Here is a 19301-nt window from a genome sequence, read left to right as displayed (position 1 = left end):
TGAGTTATCAGAATATTTTAACTTCAGTAAATGAGTCATAAATTTCCAAATTTTAAAATAATCTTGTTTCTTTTTGTCTGTGCTATTAAGGCGAAAACTAACTCGTTATCAAAGTTAAAAGCTTTCTGACATGTAATAAAGAAGGCTGATTTTTCTGTAAATACAAGCTGCTATAAAGGTATACACTTTTGCTAAAAGCAAAGCATTAGGATAATAAATTTTTAGAGCTAGAGACGAGTCAAATCCCCTCAGTTGACAGAAGCGGAAAATGAGGCTCCACTGCCCTGCCTTCCCCAGAGTCATACAGTACTGAGTGCTGGAGTCGGTCCTGGAACCCAGAGTCCCCCATATAGCAGAGTCTGGCCTCTTACCGCTACAGCAAAGCATGAACCGAGCAACAACAGGTCATTTACAAACAGGCTCGTGCTTTTCCATGGTCCTAAACGAAGCTGTACGCCAACAACTGGATGCAAATGATTCTTATGTTTAAAAAGAAACTACAAAATATAAAACTGCATTCATTTCTAGACTGGCATGATGATGTCATGTGGACGCACACACAAATGCTGGTAAGCATGTAGATAAGTGTTAATAATATCACTGGGAGGTTGGAATTTGGGTGAATTTGAGTCCTTCATATTCTTCTGTGTTTCTGAATTATTTTTGTAAGCACACATTGCTTTAATAATCACTCAAAATGAGGCTATTTGCAAACTGAAACCAGGACTTAGAACGGTGGCTATAAATGTTTTTCATCAAACATGTTAACTCTTAAAAACCTTCACTGACATGAGGATTCGGCACATAAGTACTCTGATTAGTCTTATTAAAACAGAATTTATATTCTTCCCTTAGTCTCAGTAATGCAAAAAAATAAATGCCTACTACCCTCGGCATGATAATTTCTTTTGAATGTGAAGAAATTATTAAAATACTTTTTTCTCCCTTTTCTTCTTTTCGATCTGGGTAAACTCCCTTTGTGATCGGCTCTCCCATTTTCCCTTTAACCATCTCTATCATATTACTTGTTATCCTTAGACTCGTTTCCATGCTTCAGTATCCCTTAGACTCTGGAACTCAGTCCTAAACAAATTTTAAAGAACCACAAACAAAGCCTCAGGAGGCACAAAAAATGAAGAAAACCCTACTCTGCTCAGTTTATAAGTGATGGCTGATTCACTAAACACTTAGAGGGGGAAAAAAAAAGGCAATTTATTCCATAAAAAGCCATAACTGTCAAGGAGGGTTTTTATTTTTAACCTTAAACCACTGAGTTTTGTTTAAAATGGCTTAGAAGAATGGTTATTATCTTGAATTTTTTATCTAGCCAGATTGCCAACTCTCTGAGGATAGGAACATCTTTGAATCCCCTATGGTACCTGATGTCTGCTTAGCAAAGTATCTAATACACTGAGGGCATTTAGTCATGTTTCTCTGATGGATTGATTGACTGAGGATGTAAATTCTAATACATGGAAGTACTGTAAACCAGTTTCGAAATCTTACTGCTATCTTGTTTTTAGCTTGTAGCTTTTCCACTGGAGCATGGTAATTATTTGTTTCATACGAAATTGTATAAAGTAGACTTTTCCATTTATTTCTACATTACTCCTGAACTCTCTTTTTATTAAATAAATATCTCCTTGAATAGAATAGCAAGCAAAAAGGTCGGGGGACGGGGAATAAAATATATTAACTAACCTGTGCTCTAGTCCAGCAGTGCTGGAAATTCTTGAATGGAATGCCAGATACCATAACTGCATCGATTGCTTAAGTACTCCTTTCTGATGTAGTTCTTAAGAAGTAGTCCTCACTCTCAATTAGTCCCAGAACAGATGTTTCTTTTAAAGCAATTTGTATTTGGTATGACACTGTTAATCAATGCTATTTTGACCCTTTAGTGATGGCAAGTTACATCTTAGCACTGAATAACCCATTTAACAGTCCTTCATCAGAAACTTGATATCTCATGCACACTGCTTCCAACAAGTTCTGGTGTCCTCAAAGTCTCAGGAATCACGAACCAGAAAGTACTGAGTCTTTTTTACTTTATGTATATGCGTCTCTGTATTTCATAGATAGATTTAAATGTTCTAGTGTTTAAAGAAGGGGTTGCAGAGTGAGGCCTGAAAGCCAGAATATGAGAGGAAGAGAGGGGGAAAGGAAAAGAGAGAAAGAGAGAAGGGGAGATGGGGGGGGGGAGACACAGAGATTTAGAGAGGGAGAGAAATGAATATTTCTTCAGAGGGTAAATGAGCTGTGAAGTACAATCTATTTCCTCCTCCTACCTTGCACCTAGTCCACCATATACCTGCCTGAACTGACAAGGCATTAGAGTCTCATCTTCCTTGTCTAATGATATGCAAAATGCCTATTGCAAATGAATATTAGAAATAAAATTAAAAGAAACCACATACAGGTAGAGCTGATAAAAAAATAGCTAGACATCTTTAAACGTTCACAATTTTACTACAGAGAACAAAAATAACAGGATTATCTGGCTTACTTTCTTTGCTTCTTAAATTTATGATGTATTTCTCTGAAGAAAAGTTCATACTATAATAGTATAAAAGTTATACTATTTAATAGTATAAAAGTTGTACTATTTAATATACTATTATTAAATAGTATATTATTATACTATACTATTTAATATACTATTATTAAATAATAGTATAAAAGTTATACTATTTAATATACTATTAAAAGTTATACTATTTAATAGTATAAAAGTTATACTATTTCTTTTGTTTGCAAGATAAAATCCAATTGCACTAATTTCATAAATCACACACTTTAAGAAGAGGATGGACTCTACTTCATTTTAATTTCATTCTGGATAATTACCAGAAAGCATGCAGGACCTATTAGAGAAGGTGAGATTATTAAAAATCATTATGCATTTACAGTATCTCAGATGCAAACCAATGATTAATTCTTATTCTCATGGAGCCCTGGATGAAGTGATGACAAACACTCACAAGAATAATCCTGGTTTGGTTGGGCAGAATCACACACAGCACAGGGACTTCCCATTCTTACTCCCCAGAATGGTGAGCCTTCCACCAGACAGGCAGCCTTCACAGAATGAGGAATGTCTGCCTGTTCTGTCCTCCTGCCTGTCCTGAAGTTGAGAATTCCTGAAGAAATGATTCATTCATTTCAAACATAAAGGATGGTGGAAAAAAAATGTTCTGGTAACAAGACACATCTGACATTCTGCCCTGGCTCCTTGGGAAAGTTACTGAACGCTTCTGGCTCTCTGATCCTCACAGGTAAAACAGGAATAGTACTGACCAATTCTGGGGTTTCCATGGAGATAAAATGACCAATCATGGGCGAGGTACCTGGCACTTGGAACACAGCAGGAACTCATGTGGGTCCGTAGGGATGGAGGTGAGGGAGAGCAAGAAGGGTTTCCTTGGTAGTACCTATTTTTCTAGTGTAGTTTCTTACAATCCAGATTACTGCAGGAAATATAGAAAAAGTATGGAATACAACTCTTATCTTCACTATAGCTGGAAGGGAAGTGAGAACTTTCTTTTAAAGTTTCCAGCAATATGTAAGAGCCAAGTGAAAAAAAAAAATTTCTGACCTTAACTTGTTTAAATTTTACCTTCTACGACTATTTTTTTCACTATCCTTCAAAAACACTTGCTTCTGTACTTGCAAAATATGCATATGCTTCATTTATCTAAACTTTCCAGTGTTTCTTCCACTGCCTATGTATGTTCAGCTGGGGTACCTCACCAGTGCTGCCAAGCTTCAGTAGCAATTTCCTGGAGGGAAAGAATTACCTCTGCTTAGCTTACGTTGTATTGTGCTTTACCTAGTACTCAAAATATATGGAGTCTTTAATAACATTTTAGTTATAATTAAAAATATTAAAACTTAGAATAAAGTCCTATAACTAACTGACCTATAACTAACTGACCTTTAATCACATTAATGTCCAGATTTATGTCTTTCTAAATGTTCCTAGAAGAAATTTTACCAAAAAACAAAATTTCTTGTCACTAAAGTATCTCAAGTCATAAAATCTCTTTTCTTGGGGTTTCCTACACAGCAGAGAAGCACCCTTACTGCAATCTATTGAAAGTCAGCCCTCAACACAAGGGTTTGTTTTTTAATTTAAACAGAATCTCTTTTCACAGATTTCTTAGGCCCCATGAGGTACTAACAGCTATGTTAAACTGTTGTCGGCAGACACTGTTCAGATGCCTATCTCAAAATTCATCCTTCTCTTCTTCTCTACCAAAAGAACCCAAACTTTGTTCAAGTTGACGAAAGGCCTGGTTGAATATAATCAGCTTCACAGACTCAGATGAAGCAATGAGTGTTCACGTGATACTGTTCAGGTCAATGAAATGGAAAGAGAAGCTATTCTGTGGGGCTTCTGGGAAAACTTGTTATTCAGCTGACTTGCATTTATTTGTATTTTGCCTTCCCCTTCTTTCTACCTGGAACATGAACATGATACCTGGAGAAGGGGCAGCCCTCTTGTGACCATGAAGACAGAGGCTATACTGGGGCAGAACAAGAGGCTGAAAGAAACATTGGTCTTTTGCGTCATCCTTGAGCAGCTGTACCAGCCAAATCTGGACTTTCTGTCTATGGAGTTCATGTTTCACAGGAAAAATAAATCTATATTCCTGAACAGAGCAGCTGATAAACTCCATAGTAAATTTAGACAGGGTTTTAGTCGAAATATCCAAAATCCCCATGGCTAAAGCAATAGATAAAATTAACTCATAAAAACTATATACCAATAAATCATGTAGAACGTATAGTTCCCTGATATTATTTGAGAAATCCTCATATATCATCTGTGTCCTGTACATTTCCAATATCATTTTATTGAGTAGATTTCTCACTTCCAGTACCCTAGTAAAAGTATCATTGATATTTAGTGGGGTTAGAAGCATGACTAGTACAGAATTATATGAAGCAGTATATCTTGTTCAAAAGAAACAGACTAAATAAGGAGTAAAGGGCTTATTGAAAGCAAAATATTTATATGTATACACAATTCAAAAACCAGAAGACAGAATCAGGAAAGAAAATATTTAGGTAAAGATAAAAGGAGAAAGAGTTCACTGTTATTGTTAAATAAGTATATTACATGTTTTCTACCCGGGAAAGGGAATCAATTGGAGTATTATTCATAAACAGACTGCCTAACTAGAGAATAGACAAGATGTGTTAGTAATGTGAGAGCAGGGTGGGCCTGAATCTGGTCTTCTAATGATATTCATATGATATGATATGATATATTCATAGTCACATGATATGATATGATATTCATGTCTGCTTACAAGTTTCTTTCTACGAAGTACAGAGAAGCTGATAAATATACCTTCATACTTGTCTCATCAGGTTGAAAGAAGTGGTACCTTGAACTTATTCTGACAAAGAAACAGCAATTCAATTGGCCTAGTTCAATTCAATTCTGCAAAGGTTTATTTAGCATCTACCATGTGCCAAGCATTATGTTAGAAATAAAATATAATCTCTGACCTCAAAGGGCTTGAGTCTGAGACTGAGCTACAGAAGTAGTCAAATAACTTTAATAAAATATGGTATAATCTACCTTTGTAACTAATACATGTAGAATAATAAAAAAGTATGGTACAGGTTCTGAAAATATATGTAAGTGAGGGATTATTTCTCTGTGAAGAGTCAGAAGACTCAAGGGAATAGGATCTTGAGGTGTGTGTAAAGGTTTGGCAACCAGATAAGACGGTGTGGGGCTGACATTCTAAACAGATGGAGAAACAGGAACAAAGGCAAATAGGTGTCCAACTTCTAATAGTTCATGATGCCACGCAGAGTGCCTAGTATATAAGAAGTGAACTACAAACATTTGTGAATGAATGAATAAATGAATAAACAGCATGTTCAGTAAGCAGTGAGGATTAAGTCATGGTTATAAAGTAACAGGTGTATGATAATTTATAGCCTTTTGTGCCATGCTGAGAGGTTGAAAAACAGAGTGATTTTCACATTACGGCAGAGGAATATGGCCCAATCAAATTAAAAGAGTTTACAGTTGGAGACTGTAGAACAGAATTCAGAAAAAGTTAACAAAAACAAGTGTGGGGAGAGAGAAATAATTGCAGTCTGAGACAAGTTGATCTGGGTTGAGATGCCCCAGTAGGCAACTGAGAAAAACACACCTCGAGCCTAGGAGAAAGGGGGAATTTGATAGGGCTATAGACTAGCACTTGTCTATGGACTCCACGCATTTATGCAAAATGTACCATGGGGCTTCTCTGGTGGCGCAGTGGTTGAGAACCTGCTTGCCAATGCAGGGGACATGGGTTCAAGCCCTGGTCCGGGAAGATCCCACATGCCGCGGAGCAACTAAGCCCGTGTGCCACAACTGCTGAGCCCACGTGCCTAGAGCCCGTGCTCCACAACAAGAGAAGCCACCACAATGAGAAGCCCGCGCACCGCAAGGAGGAGTAGCCCCCGCTCGCCACAACTAGAGAAAAGCCTGCGTGCAACAACGAAGACCCAGTGTGGCCAAAAAAAATAAAACAAACAAACAAACAAAAGAAACCACAACATACTATGTACCAGACACTGGAAATGTGAAGATGAATGAGATAGTTCTGGCCTTCAAGGAACTTATAGTAAATATGATTCAGTGTGATACATGCAAGAACAGAAGTATACCTAAGACATAGAAATAATACATAGATAGGAATAATTAATTCTACACTGTGTGTGTGTGGCAGGTGAGGGTTTCAAAGGGGGCTTCATAGAGTACCTGACAGTGATGATTTAAAAGCTTCACAGAAGTTTTCCAGATGGAAAGGCAGAGAAGGGCATATTGACAAAAGAGAAGGGCAAGGTCACCTGTATGGAGACATGAAGCAATTTTGGAGGAACCATAAGTAGTTTGACACTGCTGCTCATATAATTTGTAAAAACTGGGTTGTGGACAATGAGATCAGCATGCAGGACCACTGCACGGGACAGCTATCCTTGAAGACAAGGAGTTTTTTTTCCTTAAGGTTTCTAACTCCTAAAGGAAGGCCAATTGGGCATAGCAGACATATACTGAGGACTTTAGAAAGCAGATATTATTTTTTAAAAAGTCAAAGATAAGATCTTATAATGTTACATGAGAACTAAGGATAGTAAAAATAAAATTCTCACAATGTTGTTGGAAATGCCCCTGGAAAGAATGAACAGAGAGAGGTATCCCAAGAAACCCGCTCAGGGACCTTTTTAGTTAGCTCAGATATAAAGACATATATAAACAAACAAACAAACAAAACAAAACACAGGACTGACATTAAAAGACTGCTGAGTCTGGAAGGAAACTGAGATATCACTAGTTTACAGCCATTTAATTGTGTAGGTTGGAAAACTGAGTCCCTGGGAGGAAAAATGACAGTATATTAATAAGAATTCAGACGCAGTACTTTTTATTACAGGGAACCACTTTCCTGTTGCAGAAGAGTTGCAGGGTTCCTACATACTATAGACCAGCTGCATTAGAATCTCCTGGGAGAGTTTAAAATATTTTGATTTTCTAAGATCCCATCCCCTCAAATTTTAACTCAATATTCTTGGATGAACCCAAGATGCTCCATTTTTAAAAGATTTTCAAGTAATTTTTTAGATTTAAAAACTACCATTAGCCTAAGTGAACTCTAAGACTATGCAGGGGAGTGGCGACGGTTATTGATTAAGGGAAATAAATTCTCCTGGAATAAAAGAAAAAGTTTAAACGATGCCCACGTTTTTGAGAAACTAGAACTCTAAACGTATTTTAATCACTAATGAATATGTTTTAAATGTCTAGGGGTTTCCCTGGTGGCTCAGTGGTTAAGAATCCGCCTGCCAATACAGGGGACACAGCTTCGATCTCTGGCCCAGGAAGATCCCACATGCCACAGAGCAATTAAGCCCATGCGCCACAACTACTGAAGCTCATGTGCCTAGAGCCCACGCTCTGCAACAGGAGAAGCCACGGCAATGAGAAACCTGCGCACCGGAATGGAGAGTAGCCCCCGCTCGCCGCAACTAGAGAAAGCCTGTGCACAGCAACAAAGACCCAACAGAGCCAAAAAAATAATAATAATAAATAAATAAATTTATAAAATAAAAATGTCTATTACATGCTTGGTTCTATGGGAAGAAGGTGGAATAGAGAGAATGATTTTCTCCTTTGAGGTTTTTTGTTTGTTTTTACAAGGATATTTTATTGAAGAATTTACTCCAGTTTTTCTGTGAGACAACAAATTTTCCTCACGTCAGCACATCATAATGTTCAATGTGTTCCTTGGTTTGTCACTTGAGAATGTGCAGTAGCACTAGCAATAGAAGATATCAAAGTGGCAGCTTTTACAGCAATGCAAGTGTTAGCATTAGAAGTGTTAAGAATTTATATGCTGTGCAAAGGAATTGTCTGTTTGTTTTGTGTTATCAAGATGCTTAACTACTAGGTCCTGCAGGTTTTATGCTTATGATGATAGAACTATAAAAATCGGCATGATCAAACAAATCCTTTCTTTTTAAATAACCACCAAATACTTTTAGCCAAGCTGGATGTGATTCAAGACCTTCAACTGTGAACTGAATTAAACAGAGGCTCCCTAATTTGAGGGATAAAATACCAAGCTCAGAATGTCGGGGCCAAACCAGTCGACAGTCAATGGTTACTAAAATAAAGCCTCTACTCATTACTGAACTTCTATGGGGGGTCTCTTCATACCCAAGACACAGCCTTCCCCCATGCCTTTCAAAAACGTCCCAGGCAACTTTTACTGTGAAGGAGTAGCCCAGATTATCTACTGATGTTATTGGATATTTACAAGTAAGAAGGATGAAAATATTAACATTAATCTTGAGTGCCTCTCTCAATTCTTCAAATAAGATATCAGCAGAGAAAGTACGGGGAACTTGTTTGTTCACTTAAGATTTTCCTCATTGATGCTAGATTGCAAGATCCTAAAATTCACAGATGTTGAGGATTGGTCTGATTATTTTCCAATTACCCCAAAGTTCCAAGACATTACACCTGTGGAATTTGTCAAGCCATGAAACTAAATCAAGCATGCTGGGGGGGCTGATCTAGTCTTTAGAATGCTGACTCCCACACACACAACCTAACTCCTCCACCCCTGTGGATCCTTCCATCATAAATACAGCTTTGCTGTTCTCTACCTGTTCTCACTGATGTAGAAAAACCTGTGATGTGAAAAAAAATGTTTCATTAAAAAAAAAACTGACATTAATCAAGAGGTAAATTTTACTGAAAGTTGGAAAGTTAACTTGTGTTACACTCTGCACGTGACGATGGTAATTTGATTCAGAGAAAGACTGGAAGAAAGACTGCACAGACCTCTCGTGTTTTTGAACTGGAAATTTCTTGAATTTGAGGGTTCATGAAGATCTCAGGCTGCATACCCTGTGAATGTCAAGGGTCTACTATAATTCTCATGAGTGGTTTCATCCTCATCTAATCAGAGAACATAATTTTCATCTTAAAATATCTACTACACTATAGCAATTTATTAACATTTATTAAGTGCCTTTGGGAAAAATAACTTAGTGACCAACCATAATTTAACTTAAAAATCATATTAGATTCTTATAATGAGCTTATATGCTTTTCATAGTAAGGCACAGTGACAAATATTTTTGAAAGAACAATTCATTACACTTTTGTTTGATCATTTCAAATGCCGTGCTTCCAAATTCACCGTTATTAAAATTATAATGCACACCCTAAGATCTGTTTAGGAAAACTGCCATTTCATACAACCATCCCAAGCAATTCTAGTTTGAATTTCTTACTAAGTTTTCTGGGAAGTCTGGCAAAAGGATTTAAGGAAGGAAGGATAAAACCATTCTGATGGCTGACTTTGAAAGAGCCACCTATACATGTCATCAGTAACAGGAGATTTCTCGCACTGCATGAAATGCTTCAGGTCCTCCTAAGTATCTGAGATATTCAAGGGTAAAGCTGCTTGCATACTAAAACTACAATTTAAAATAGCATAAAAGAAACTATTCTTGGGGCAAGATCAGAACTAAAATATTGGATACTGGATTTTAAGAAGTCACATAGATTTACTATTTTGTTAGTAAAATGATCTGCTAGAATACCTTTTAGGTTCAAGATAGAATTAAATAATTAAGGCACTTAAAGTTATTCTTTTCTCAGTATGGGGCCTGAAGGGACAGAGATTAAGTTAAATGGAAAAGATTACATGATGAGCGGAAAGAACGGAATGGCAAAGGAAGAAAAACTACAGTGGAAAAGGTGAAGGTGGCAGAGAAATTTTAAGAAAACCAAGTAGAAATGGAGAATGCAGGATTATAGATACGAATAGAATCCACAGAGGAAACACAATGAATCTTAAATGTAAGTGAATTTCAAAATAATTTCACTTTTTGTTTTTAATCATGTACTGACACTGTTCTTCACTTTGTCATTCAATTTAGCTTGTACAACACCTCCAAACATCTTAAGGTAAAATTCACAGCCTAAGTCTTAAATCCTATGGAGAGCTCCCTTAACAATATTAATGTTCTATTTCTTTCTTGCTCTTACTTTAGTTAAGGAAGAGAAGTCAAGGGAATATATACTTAAAATCCTAATGGATTACAGGAAGAGGCAAGGGCTTGGGTAGCTAAGAAAAGAGAAAATGTGACCTCCTAGAAAGCAGTTTTCTCCCAGATTTAATTTGTGGGAACTCAGTACTATATATGCAATATACATTTGCTTATATGATTGGAAACACAGCAATCAGGGAAGTAAAAGTACATTTATTATCTACCTTCTATTTAACATTTATATTAAAGTAAGTTTTTTTCCATTCATTACTGATAATATTAGTATTGCAAATCTTGAGTTATTAGCAAATGATAAAAAAAAGAGGAGGGTTAGAAATGATCAGTGTTGCAGTTCAACAGTGCATGTATGAAAATGCTCATCCTCATGGTCACTGTTTGATGTGGTTGACAAGCTCTGTGTTGTAAAAACTCTCCCTTTCCTTGACCTTATTGAATAGAGCAAAAGCTAATTTGATTCTTCTTTTCCCCTCTTTAATTTCTTCTGCTTCTTTTTCCTCTTGCTTTAAAAATTGTCGATGTTAGTGAGCTCCTCTTTAGATTATCTTTCTCAGAAATCTCCTCCACTTTCGTGGATTCATCCATCACTTCTGGATTATTTCACAAATATTTGTCTCTAACTCTGACCTCTCTGTCAAACTCTAATTTTCTAAAAGCTTGCTAATTCCATTTACTTTCATGCCATCACCTCAAACTCAACATTTCTAAAGCTCAATTCATGAAATGCCAGCCTCAAAATTTTTTAAAGATTACCTTATTCTAGATCTCTCACAACTCCCTTCCCCCAAAGCATCCTCCAGATGCAGCACTGTTGACTAGATCTCCACAATACACTGCTTTCATTGTGTCACTTCCTCATCAAAAACCTTTAACAACCTCTGCTGCCTAAATCATAAAGTACAGACTCATTAGCTTGACATTTCAGGCTGTATACAATTGGCTATGTACACTTCTAGCCCTCCAATACATTCGTTATTCCTTTAGTGTGACATCTCTATGCTGGTCAAAACAAACTACTTACTCTTGCCTAACCAGACCTCACCATTTCCCATCTCTACATCTTTGATGACATCTTTTGAAAATGTCTCCATCAAAAATTGTCCTTTACTTTCTCTATCTACCAAATTCCCTTTCTTTAAGCCTAACATAAATGCTACCTCTCCACAAAGCCTTCCCTGATCACTTGAACCTGAATTAATAATTTTCTTTTTAAAATGCGTATAGAGTCAACATCACTAATCATCAGGAAAATGAAAATCAAAACCACAATGAGATGTCATCTTACACTTGCCAGAATGGTTATCAAGAAGACGAGAAATAGTAAGTGTTGGTGAGGATGTGGAGAAAAGGCAATCCTCACACACTGTCAGTGGTAATGTAAATCAGGGCAGCCACTATGGAGAATAGGATGGAGGCTCCTCAAAAAATTAAAAATAGAGGGCTTCCCTGGTGGCGCAGTGGTTGAGAGTCCGCCTGCCGATGCAGGGGGCGTGGGTTCGTGCCCCGGTCCGGGAGGATCCCGCGTGCCGTGGAGCGGCTGGGCCCATGAGCCGTGGCCGCTGGGCCTGTGCGTCCGGAGCCTGTGCTCCACAACGGGAGAGGCCGCAGCGGTGAGAGGCCCGCGTACCGAAAAAAAAATAAATAAATAAATAAAATAAAAAATAGAACTACCACACAATTCAGCAATTTCATTCCTGGGTATTTATCCAAAAGAGAAAAAAAAAAAGAAAACGTGAATTCAAAAGGTTATATGCACCACAATGTTCATAGCAGCATTATTTATAATAGCCAAGCTATGGAAACAACCTAAGTGTCCATTGATAGATGAACAGATCAAGAAGATGTGATTATATTAGCCATAAAGAGAATGAAATCTTGCCATGTGGGACAACATGGATGGACCTGGAGGGTATTACACTTCGTGAAATAAGTCAGAAGAGAAAGACAAGTACTGTATATTTTCACTTACATGTGAAATCTAAAAAACAAAACAGATAAATATAACACAACAGCCTCACAGGTACAGAGAACAAACTAGTGGTTACCAGAGGGAAGAGGGGTAGGACAAAGGCTGAAAGAGGTGACTGGGATTAAGTGGTACAAACCACCAGTTATAAAACAAGTAAGTTACAAGCATGTAATGCACAGCACAGAGAATATTGTCAATACTTTATAAAATAACTTTGTATGGTGTGTAATCTATAAAAAAAATCAAATTACTATGTTGCACATCTGAAACTAATACGATATTGTAAGTCAACTATACTCAGTAAAATAAGGTAAAATACTTATAGCACTTTCTGCTTTTCTGACTCCCACAGCACATCCACTGTGCCCTGATATTTGTGCGCAAGTATTACTATCTCCTCAACCAAATCATAAGTCCCTGAGGATATTACACATAAATACTCAGTTTTCACTGAATGAATGAAGCTTTACCCCCTCCAACTTCCTCACACTCTCCACTCAACACAATCTCCCCCTCATTCATTGTTCCAGCAGGTATTTACTGAGCTCTATTATTCACCAGGCACTGTGTTAGGCACTGGAAGACGAGTAGGACATGCATGATCCCTGCTGTCATAGAGCTCACAGTCTAGCAGGGAAGACAAACATTATAAGTTTATATGTGGCAAGTGTGACATGTACATGGTGTGGAGGCCTACAACAGGGGGACATACTCTAGTAGTACCTAAAACACTCACTGTTGCTTTCTCATAAATTAGGCACACTTCATATCAGAGTGAATAGTGAATTGTGACAATTATGACCAAGTAGAAGGTAACATATTATAGAATATTTATCATAGCCTTGGATTAATTATAAATTTCCTGGAGCTGAGCGTAACAGAAATTATTTATTAATTTATTATAAGTGCAAGGATTCATGCTAGTCACTTTATATAGTACTCTTTTTAGTCTTCACAACAATCTGGCAAGGTGGGTATCCTTATTCCTATTTTAGAGATAAGGAAACAGGCTTCAAGAGATCAAGTTACTCTACCCAAGGTTCTACTAACTGAGGCCAAAGATAGGCTTCAGACCCCAAAACATATGTTCTTTGTCCTCCATGCCATGAGTGGATCGTTCACAAGTTTTCCACGCAGCACACTTAGCAGCGATGGACTGGAGGTCCCAGACCCTCCTCCACGGGGCGTCAGCCCTGTGCATCTGGCTGCAGGTGGCAACATCATAATATTTTAAGAATGATTTTATTCTGTAACATTCCTACAAGACTGTCTATTTCACGCTGCCTCTTAAGAAATGTTCTTTACTGGAATGGGAAAATGAGGACCACACAAGGCATAGTCTGTCCTTTTTAGTAGTTTTTAAATTAAGCTCTTTTTAAAATTTATGATATAAAAATATAATACTGCTTATTTTTCTGATATACAGAAAATATAGATAGCAAAAAACAACTTTTAAAAATTCTTTCTGGGCTTCCCTGGTGGCGCAGTGGTTGAGAGTCCGCCTGCCGATGCAGGGGACACGGGTTCGTGTCCCGGTCCGGGAGGATCCCGCATGCCGCGGAGCGGCTGGACCCGTGAGCCATGGCCGCTGAGCCTGCGCGTCCGGAGCCTGTGCTCCGCAACGGGAGAGGTCACAACAGTGAGAGGCCCGCGTACCGCAAAAAAAAAAAAAAATTCTTTCTAAGTTTTCTGCATCACAGTAGATTGCCCTACTCAAACACATATTGCAGATTTCTTGCTTATGTTGCTTTCAGTATTTGGAACAAAATGTGTTTTAGTTTCTCTCTAATTCTTATAACTAGAAATCAAATATTAATGTTGAAAAGGAAATATTCAATTTCATTCTTTACCACTGCATGAATGGACTTTAATAATTTCCTAAAACATATTTATCAGTGTCCAATTCTATTACCCACAGAGTTAGTATTTTAACCCAGGATAAATATTTCATTATTTATACATTTTATACTTTATTTTTGATTTTTTTCCCTGGAACATGAAATTTTAGAAATGCTGATTAGTTTATTGCAGAATTTCTTGTTTTGTTGGACAATGCTAATTTTAACAATTTGGAGTGAAGTAGAGGATGGTAGAAATTTGTTAAATTGTACTATATCACAACATATTTTAATGTAGTTTATTAAATACATGGTAAAATAACTCCTTGTGTAGCTTAGATTTTCCCTAAAAGCAATTTATAAAATTATTTCAAGGCATTAAACAAAACTTCCTTAGATGTTATATAAAATGATACTTGCACCATGGTTTTCAAACATATGGGATTTGCTATTTTGATTCCAAAGCATTATTTTTGGCTATGGTATGTTAATAAAGTGCTCTGTAACTGAAAACAAACGAATAGGCAAACATAATCCTTAATGCATAAGCTAACATCCAAGATACAGCTTTTCCTGAAACATTACGATGCCTATCACTTAGTTCAAAAAAAAAAGTGAAATAAATTTTTAACCACAGAATATTATATTTTGTCCATCAGGTGTCCCAATGTCTTTATTTTAAAGATGTTGAGTGACTTCCTCAAGCTTATATAACTAGTTTGTGGCAGAGTCAGAATAAGACCCCTAGGTTTAATTCACTTTTGCTTTTTACTATTCCATTCTCGAACTATTTAAAACAGAATTATAAAAAAAAATTAATTACCTACTGGAAAAGAGAACCTTATATAAGATATTAACCTACAACGAAGGAAGTGATTACAACGCTATATACTAATATTCATCTAAGATAGCAAAGCAATGGCATTTACCTTAAATTTACGTCTCTGCTCTGCACAGCTGTTGAAGAACCACAAGTCTGTCTCATGGCTGTAAATGTAACAAGAACAATAATGCGACCAATTTTCATACCTAAACTAAATTAAGTAGATTTGTCATAGGCTAGAAAATTGATAATGTATTTTACAAAAAGTTTTAAAATTATAGATTATGGAAGTGTGCATGTATGTGTATGCAAATGTATTTGTGTGTGTGTGTGTACATATGTGTGTGTGAACTTACTCTTTTTAATAACCTGGAAATTAGTTTCATGAAATTGAAAGCATTACATATTCTCTTTGGCTAACTTTTCTCATTACTGAACGCTATGGGTATATCAAGTCTAGAAGTGCCAGGAGTAGATACAGATAAATAAAACCAACTAAAATGAGAGGCTGTCTTCACCTGTTATTATTAGTTACGTTTTTCTGGGATACATAGTAAGAACGTAAAGAAGGAACATCTTGTAACGCTTAGTTTAATATCAGCTCCCATTTGCATCACAATCTTTGTATATTATTCATCAATATGTCATTAATCAATGTACCTACTGATTGGACCTATTCAATTGGTGCTTCATGTAATGAACAGAATATGTGAACAAGTTTCAAAGATATATTCAGATATCTATACATGAAAGTGAAATCACTACTACAATCGGTACTCAAGCTTGTCAGATGTGATTTTCTTCTTTCCATTTTGCACTAGATATGCTACTATCTAAGCTATCTGTAGTACAAGAACCTGAAAAAGTGTAAATGAAAAATACCTGAAAAGATAAATATTAGTCTGCTAGAAATATTCTCTCTACCATGTCACACCTCAAATCTGGCCACCACTTTTAAACATTTAAAAGAAATTCAGTTGAATATAACAAAGCAACTGAATATTGTTCTTGTGACTTGAGCCATTAAAACAGATTTTTAAGGAAATCTGTATTTTCTTTCAAATGTTATAAAATAGTTCTCCATCAAAACTATATTTTAAAATGAAAACCACATAGTATCTCTTCTGGTCTTCTAAAAATATGTTATGCCTGATAAAGTACAAGCCACCATGATCTATTAACACCAAATACTTTGCCTTGAAAGTATAGCTTTTGAAACATTTTCAACTATCTTTTTTTAATTCTAAAAGATAATCTACACCAACTCTATTATGAAAGGTTGGTTAAACTCTTAGGTAAGTAGAAAAAGAAGTCGGCTGTGAGAGAATCATAGAAGTTAAGTGTTACTTTCATATTAAATGGTTAAAATTTTTAACAAAGATATTCTACCCTTTTCTTTAACATAAGTGGCAAATAGTGCAACTCATGTTAAATAGTATTTGCAGATGCAAAGATAAGCATTACCTAATATCCCCCTTTGACAACATGTGTAAGCTAGTATAAAATGCTATCAGGTTGCTATTAGATTTTCAATACAATCCCAGCATGTTTCCAGTTGCTAAGCTTATCAAGTACTATGAAACACTAAGACTGTAGACTCATATTAATTGCAGTGTATATTTTGGTGAACAAATAAGTCTTCATTCATTATTTCTAAATTCTTATTCATAAAAACCAACCAACTTTTCATTCCTATGACATTTTGGCATTAGATCCCACTAAAATTACAAAGTAATAATAAAATGCTACAGTTTTATAATATGTACAATGGATATGTATTCATAATAATATGAGTCACAAAGCACTAAATGTAAGTGACACAATGGAAGTTTGTGGTAATGGTTAGCCACTGAAATTGTTAAAAGGTATTTATAGTACTATTAATCACCCTTTGGTGATAAAATAACAAAATTGAGGAGTTCTGCTCAAACTTTTATATAACAACATTTGGTACGTGAGCAACAATTTCTTATTTTAGAGTCATTAGTATTTCCACATTATATGTGTGTGTGTTTTCCAAGAAAAATTATGTATATTTTAGTTGAACGAAGTATCACATTTTTGCCTTCCAATACAACAAAAAAGGAAAGTAGAAAAGCTAAAGCCCAGCCATTCTTTCCAGAGATACCCTGGTAACCAGCAATAAAGAAACTTCTACTGGACCTAGCTTTGGAGAGGAACAACTTATTATTTTGTCTATTTTGTCATGAGATATGATAAAAACAGAATTAGGACAATATACAGTGTTTTTCAGGTATTTGAAACAATAAACTCTTCCCTACCTTTGGCTTACGCTGCCAGCATCTAAATCTCCTTTGCTATACCAACAAGAAAGCAAAATTCCCAGCCTGAAGCCATAGTGAGGATAAACATTTCATTTGCTATCTGTGACTTCTATGTAAATTTCTCTCTGTCATGTAAATGTATGGAGAGGCTCTCATGGCATCAGATAATTCAATGGAAATACTCCAACCACCGTTATCACTTGTTATTACTCGGGCAGGGATATGACAGTGAGGAAAGTTTGTCACTACAGAATTACTGACTAGTTAAAACAAAGAATGTGAAATTTATTTTAAAAAAGAAAAAAATTAAAATGAATCTTAAACTTAGGCTGATTCAATATAACTTTCATTTGCAATCATGGCAGACATCGGTACGTCACATCCCCTATCCCCAGGACCCCTTCTTCCCATCCACCCCACAAAAATGGGTTTGTTCCCAAGAATATATATTCTCATCTCATATTTGCCTCGGGACTATGCATTCAATTCAGTTTTTAGGTAATGAGTAGCTTCTGGATTGTGTAGATCAGTAGCCAGTAATTCTGTTACACAAACTAAGTTTCAGTAGGGCACCATGTAAGACTTAGTTACTAGCATCTGAGAGTACACCTGAAAATGAAAACAGAAACCTAGGCCATAAAAATTTTTTTTTCAAGATTGTTTTGTTAAAATAAAGCAATAAGAAAGATGCTGACTTTTTTAAAAAAACTAAGCTTGTCTTATTAGACGTGTACATAACACATGATTCAAAAAGGAAGCATTGCTTATCTTTCAACAGAACTGATAAACATTTTGAATAATGTTTTATACAATTCCAGATTCTACCTTCCAAACATTTAAAAAGTACCCTATAAAAATGTTTCTTTCCCCTAATGTCCTATATATTTTGGTTAAAGCTATATAAAACAATGGTTGTATTATGTAACAAAAAGTTACTTTAAAAGACATACATACTATCAGTTTCACAGGACAAACATAGTGAAAAAGGACAACAAACTCCAGAATGTGTTTTTATAACTGTGGCAACAGCAATAACTCCTTGGCAAACTCACACAGTTTTTTTGGCAACCCTGGAGGTTTTCTGCATTTGTCACTTGGATACAACTGCAAAAGGGTTGTCTAAGACTGCTTTGTTTCTTCCCTACCATTTTACTATAACTTTGCTTTTAAGGAAGACATTTCACATTTTAACCTGTTTGTGAATAAAATTTCATTAAAATCCCACAAGGGAGTTTTATACAAAACTCCTAATGCCTATGTATACCAAATGTCCCTACACAACTTGTCCAAAAAGTGACCTTGTAAACTTTTGAAATCTATGCTAATAGATTATTTTTTCTCTTTCAAGAAGATGAAATGAGTTCTCTTTTTGAATTAGAATTACTTACATATGCAAATGTAATAATTTTCTGTATGTATACAACTGGGTCTGCACATCTGTAATCATTACAAACGTCTTTTAAAGTAAGATCCCAAGGACAGGAGTGCTTTACTAACCTGCAGTGGTCTCTGTTTGTCACTGCTCTTAGGAGATTTCAATCCACTTGTTTGCTGCTGTAAGAGAAGTTGTCTTGCTGCTTGGAGAGCCTAGAAGTGAAAAGTGAGCAATATCTAAATATTTTGTTGAAAGGTAAGTTATCAGTTATTCCTTAGTTAATAGTAATAGGCTTTAATGTATGAGAATCCCACCTCCTTTCTAAAGAGAATCATTAAATATTCTTTTTCTTCTAATGTGAAAAAAATTCACATAACACACAAATACACAACTTTACTTAAAATAACAGAGATGCATG

The 19301-nt window shown here is 36.0% G+C and overlaps 1 protein-coding gene across 18 annotated transcripts in view; it reads right to left on the bottom strand.

Annotated features, from left to right (window-relative positions):
* FOXP2 (forkhead box P2) overlaps positions 1–19301 on the bottom strand; it is a 531942-nt gene that overhangs the window by 135914 nt on the left and 376727 nt on the right. For 16 of the 18 annotated variants that reach the window (XM_079931102.1, XM_079931101.1, XM_079931091.1 and 13 more), the window contains one exon: positions 19006–19095. In XM_079931102.1, coding sequence (XP_079787228.1) covers positions 19006–19095 — 90 coding nt within the window. Of the gene's footprint in view, positions 1–15329; positions 15388–19005; positions 19096–19301 lie in introns of all 18 variants that reach the window. The other 2 variants (XM_079931099.1, XM_079931100.1) reach the window with 1 other exon arrangement.

This window comes from Stenella coeruleoalba (genome assembly GCF_951394435.1).
Source record: "Stenella coeruleoalba genome assembly, chromosome: 9".
Taxonomy (NCBI): Eukaryota; Metazoa; Chordata; class Mammalia; order Artiodactyla; family Delphinidae; genus Stenella; species Stenella coeruleoalba.
This window is presented reverse-complemented; position numbering and strand designations above follow the sequence as displayed.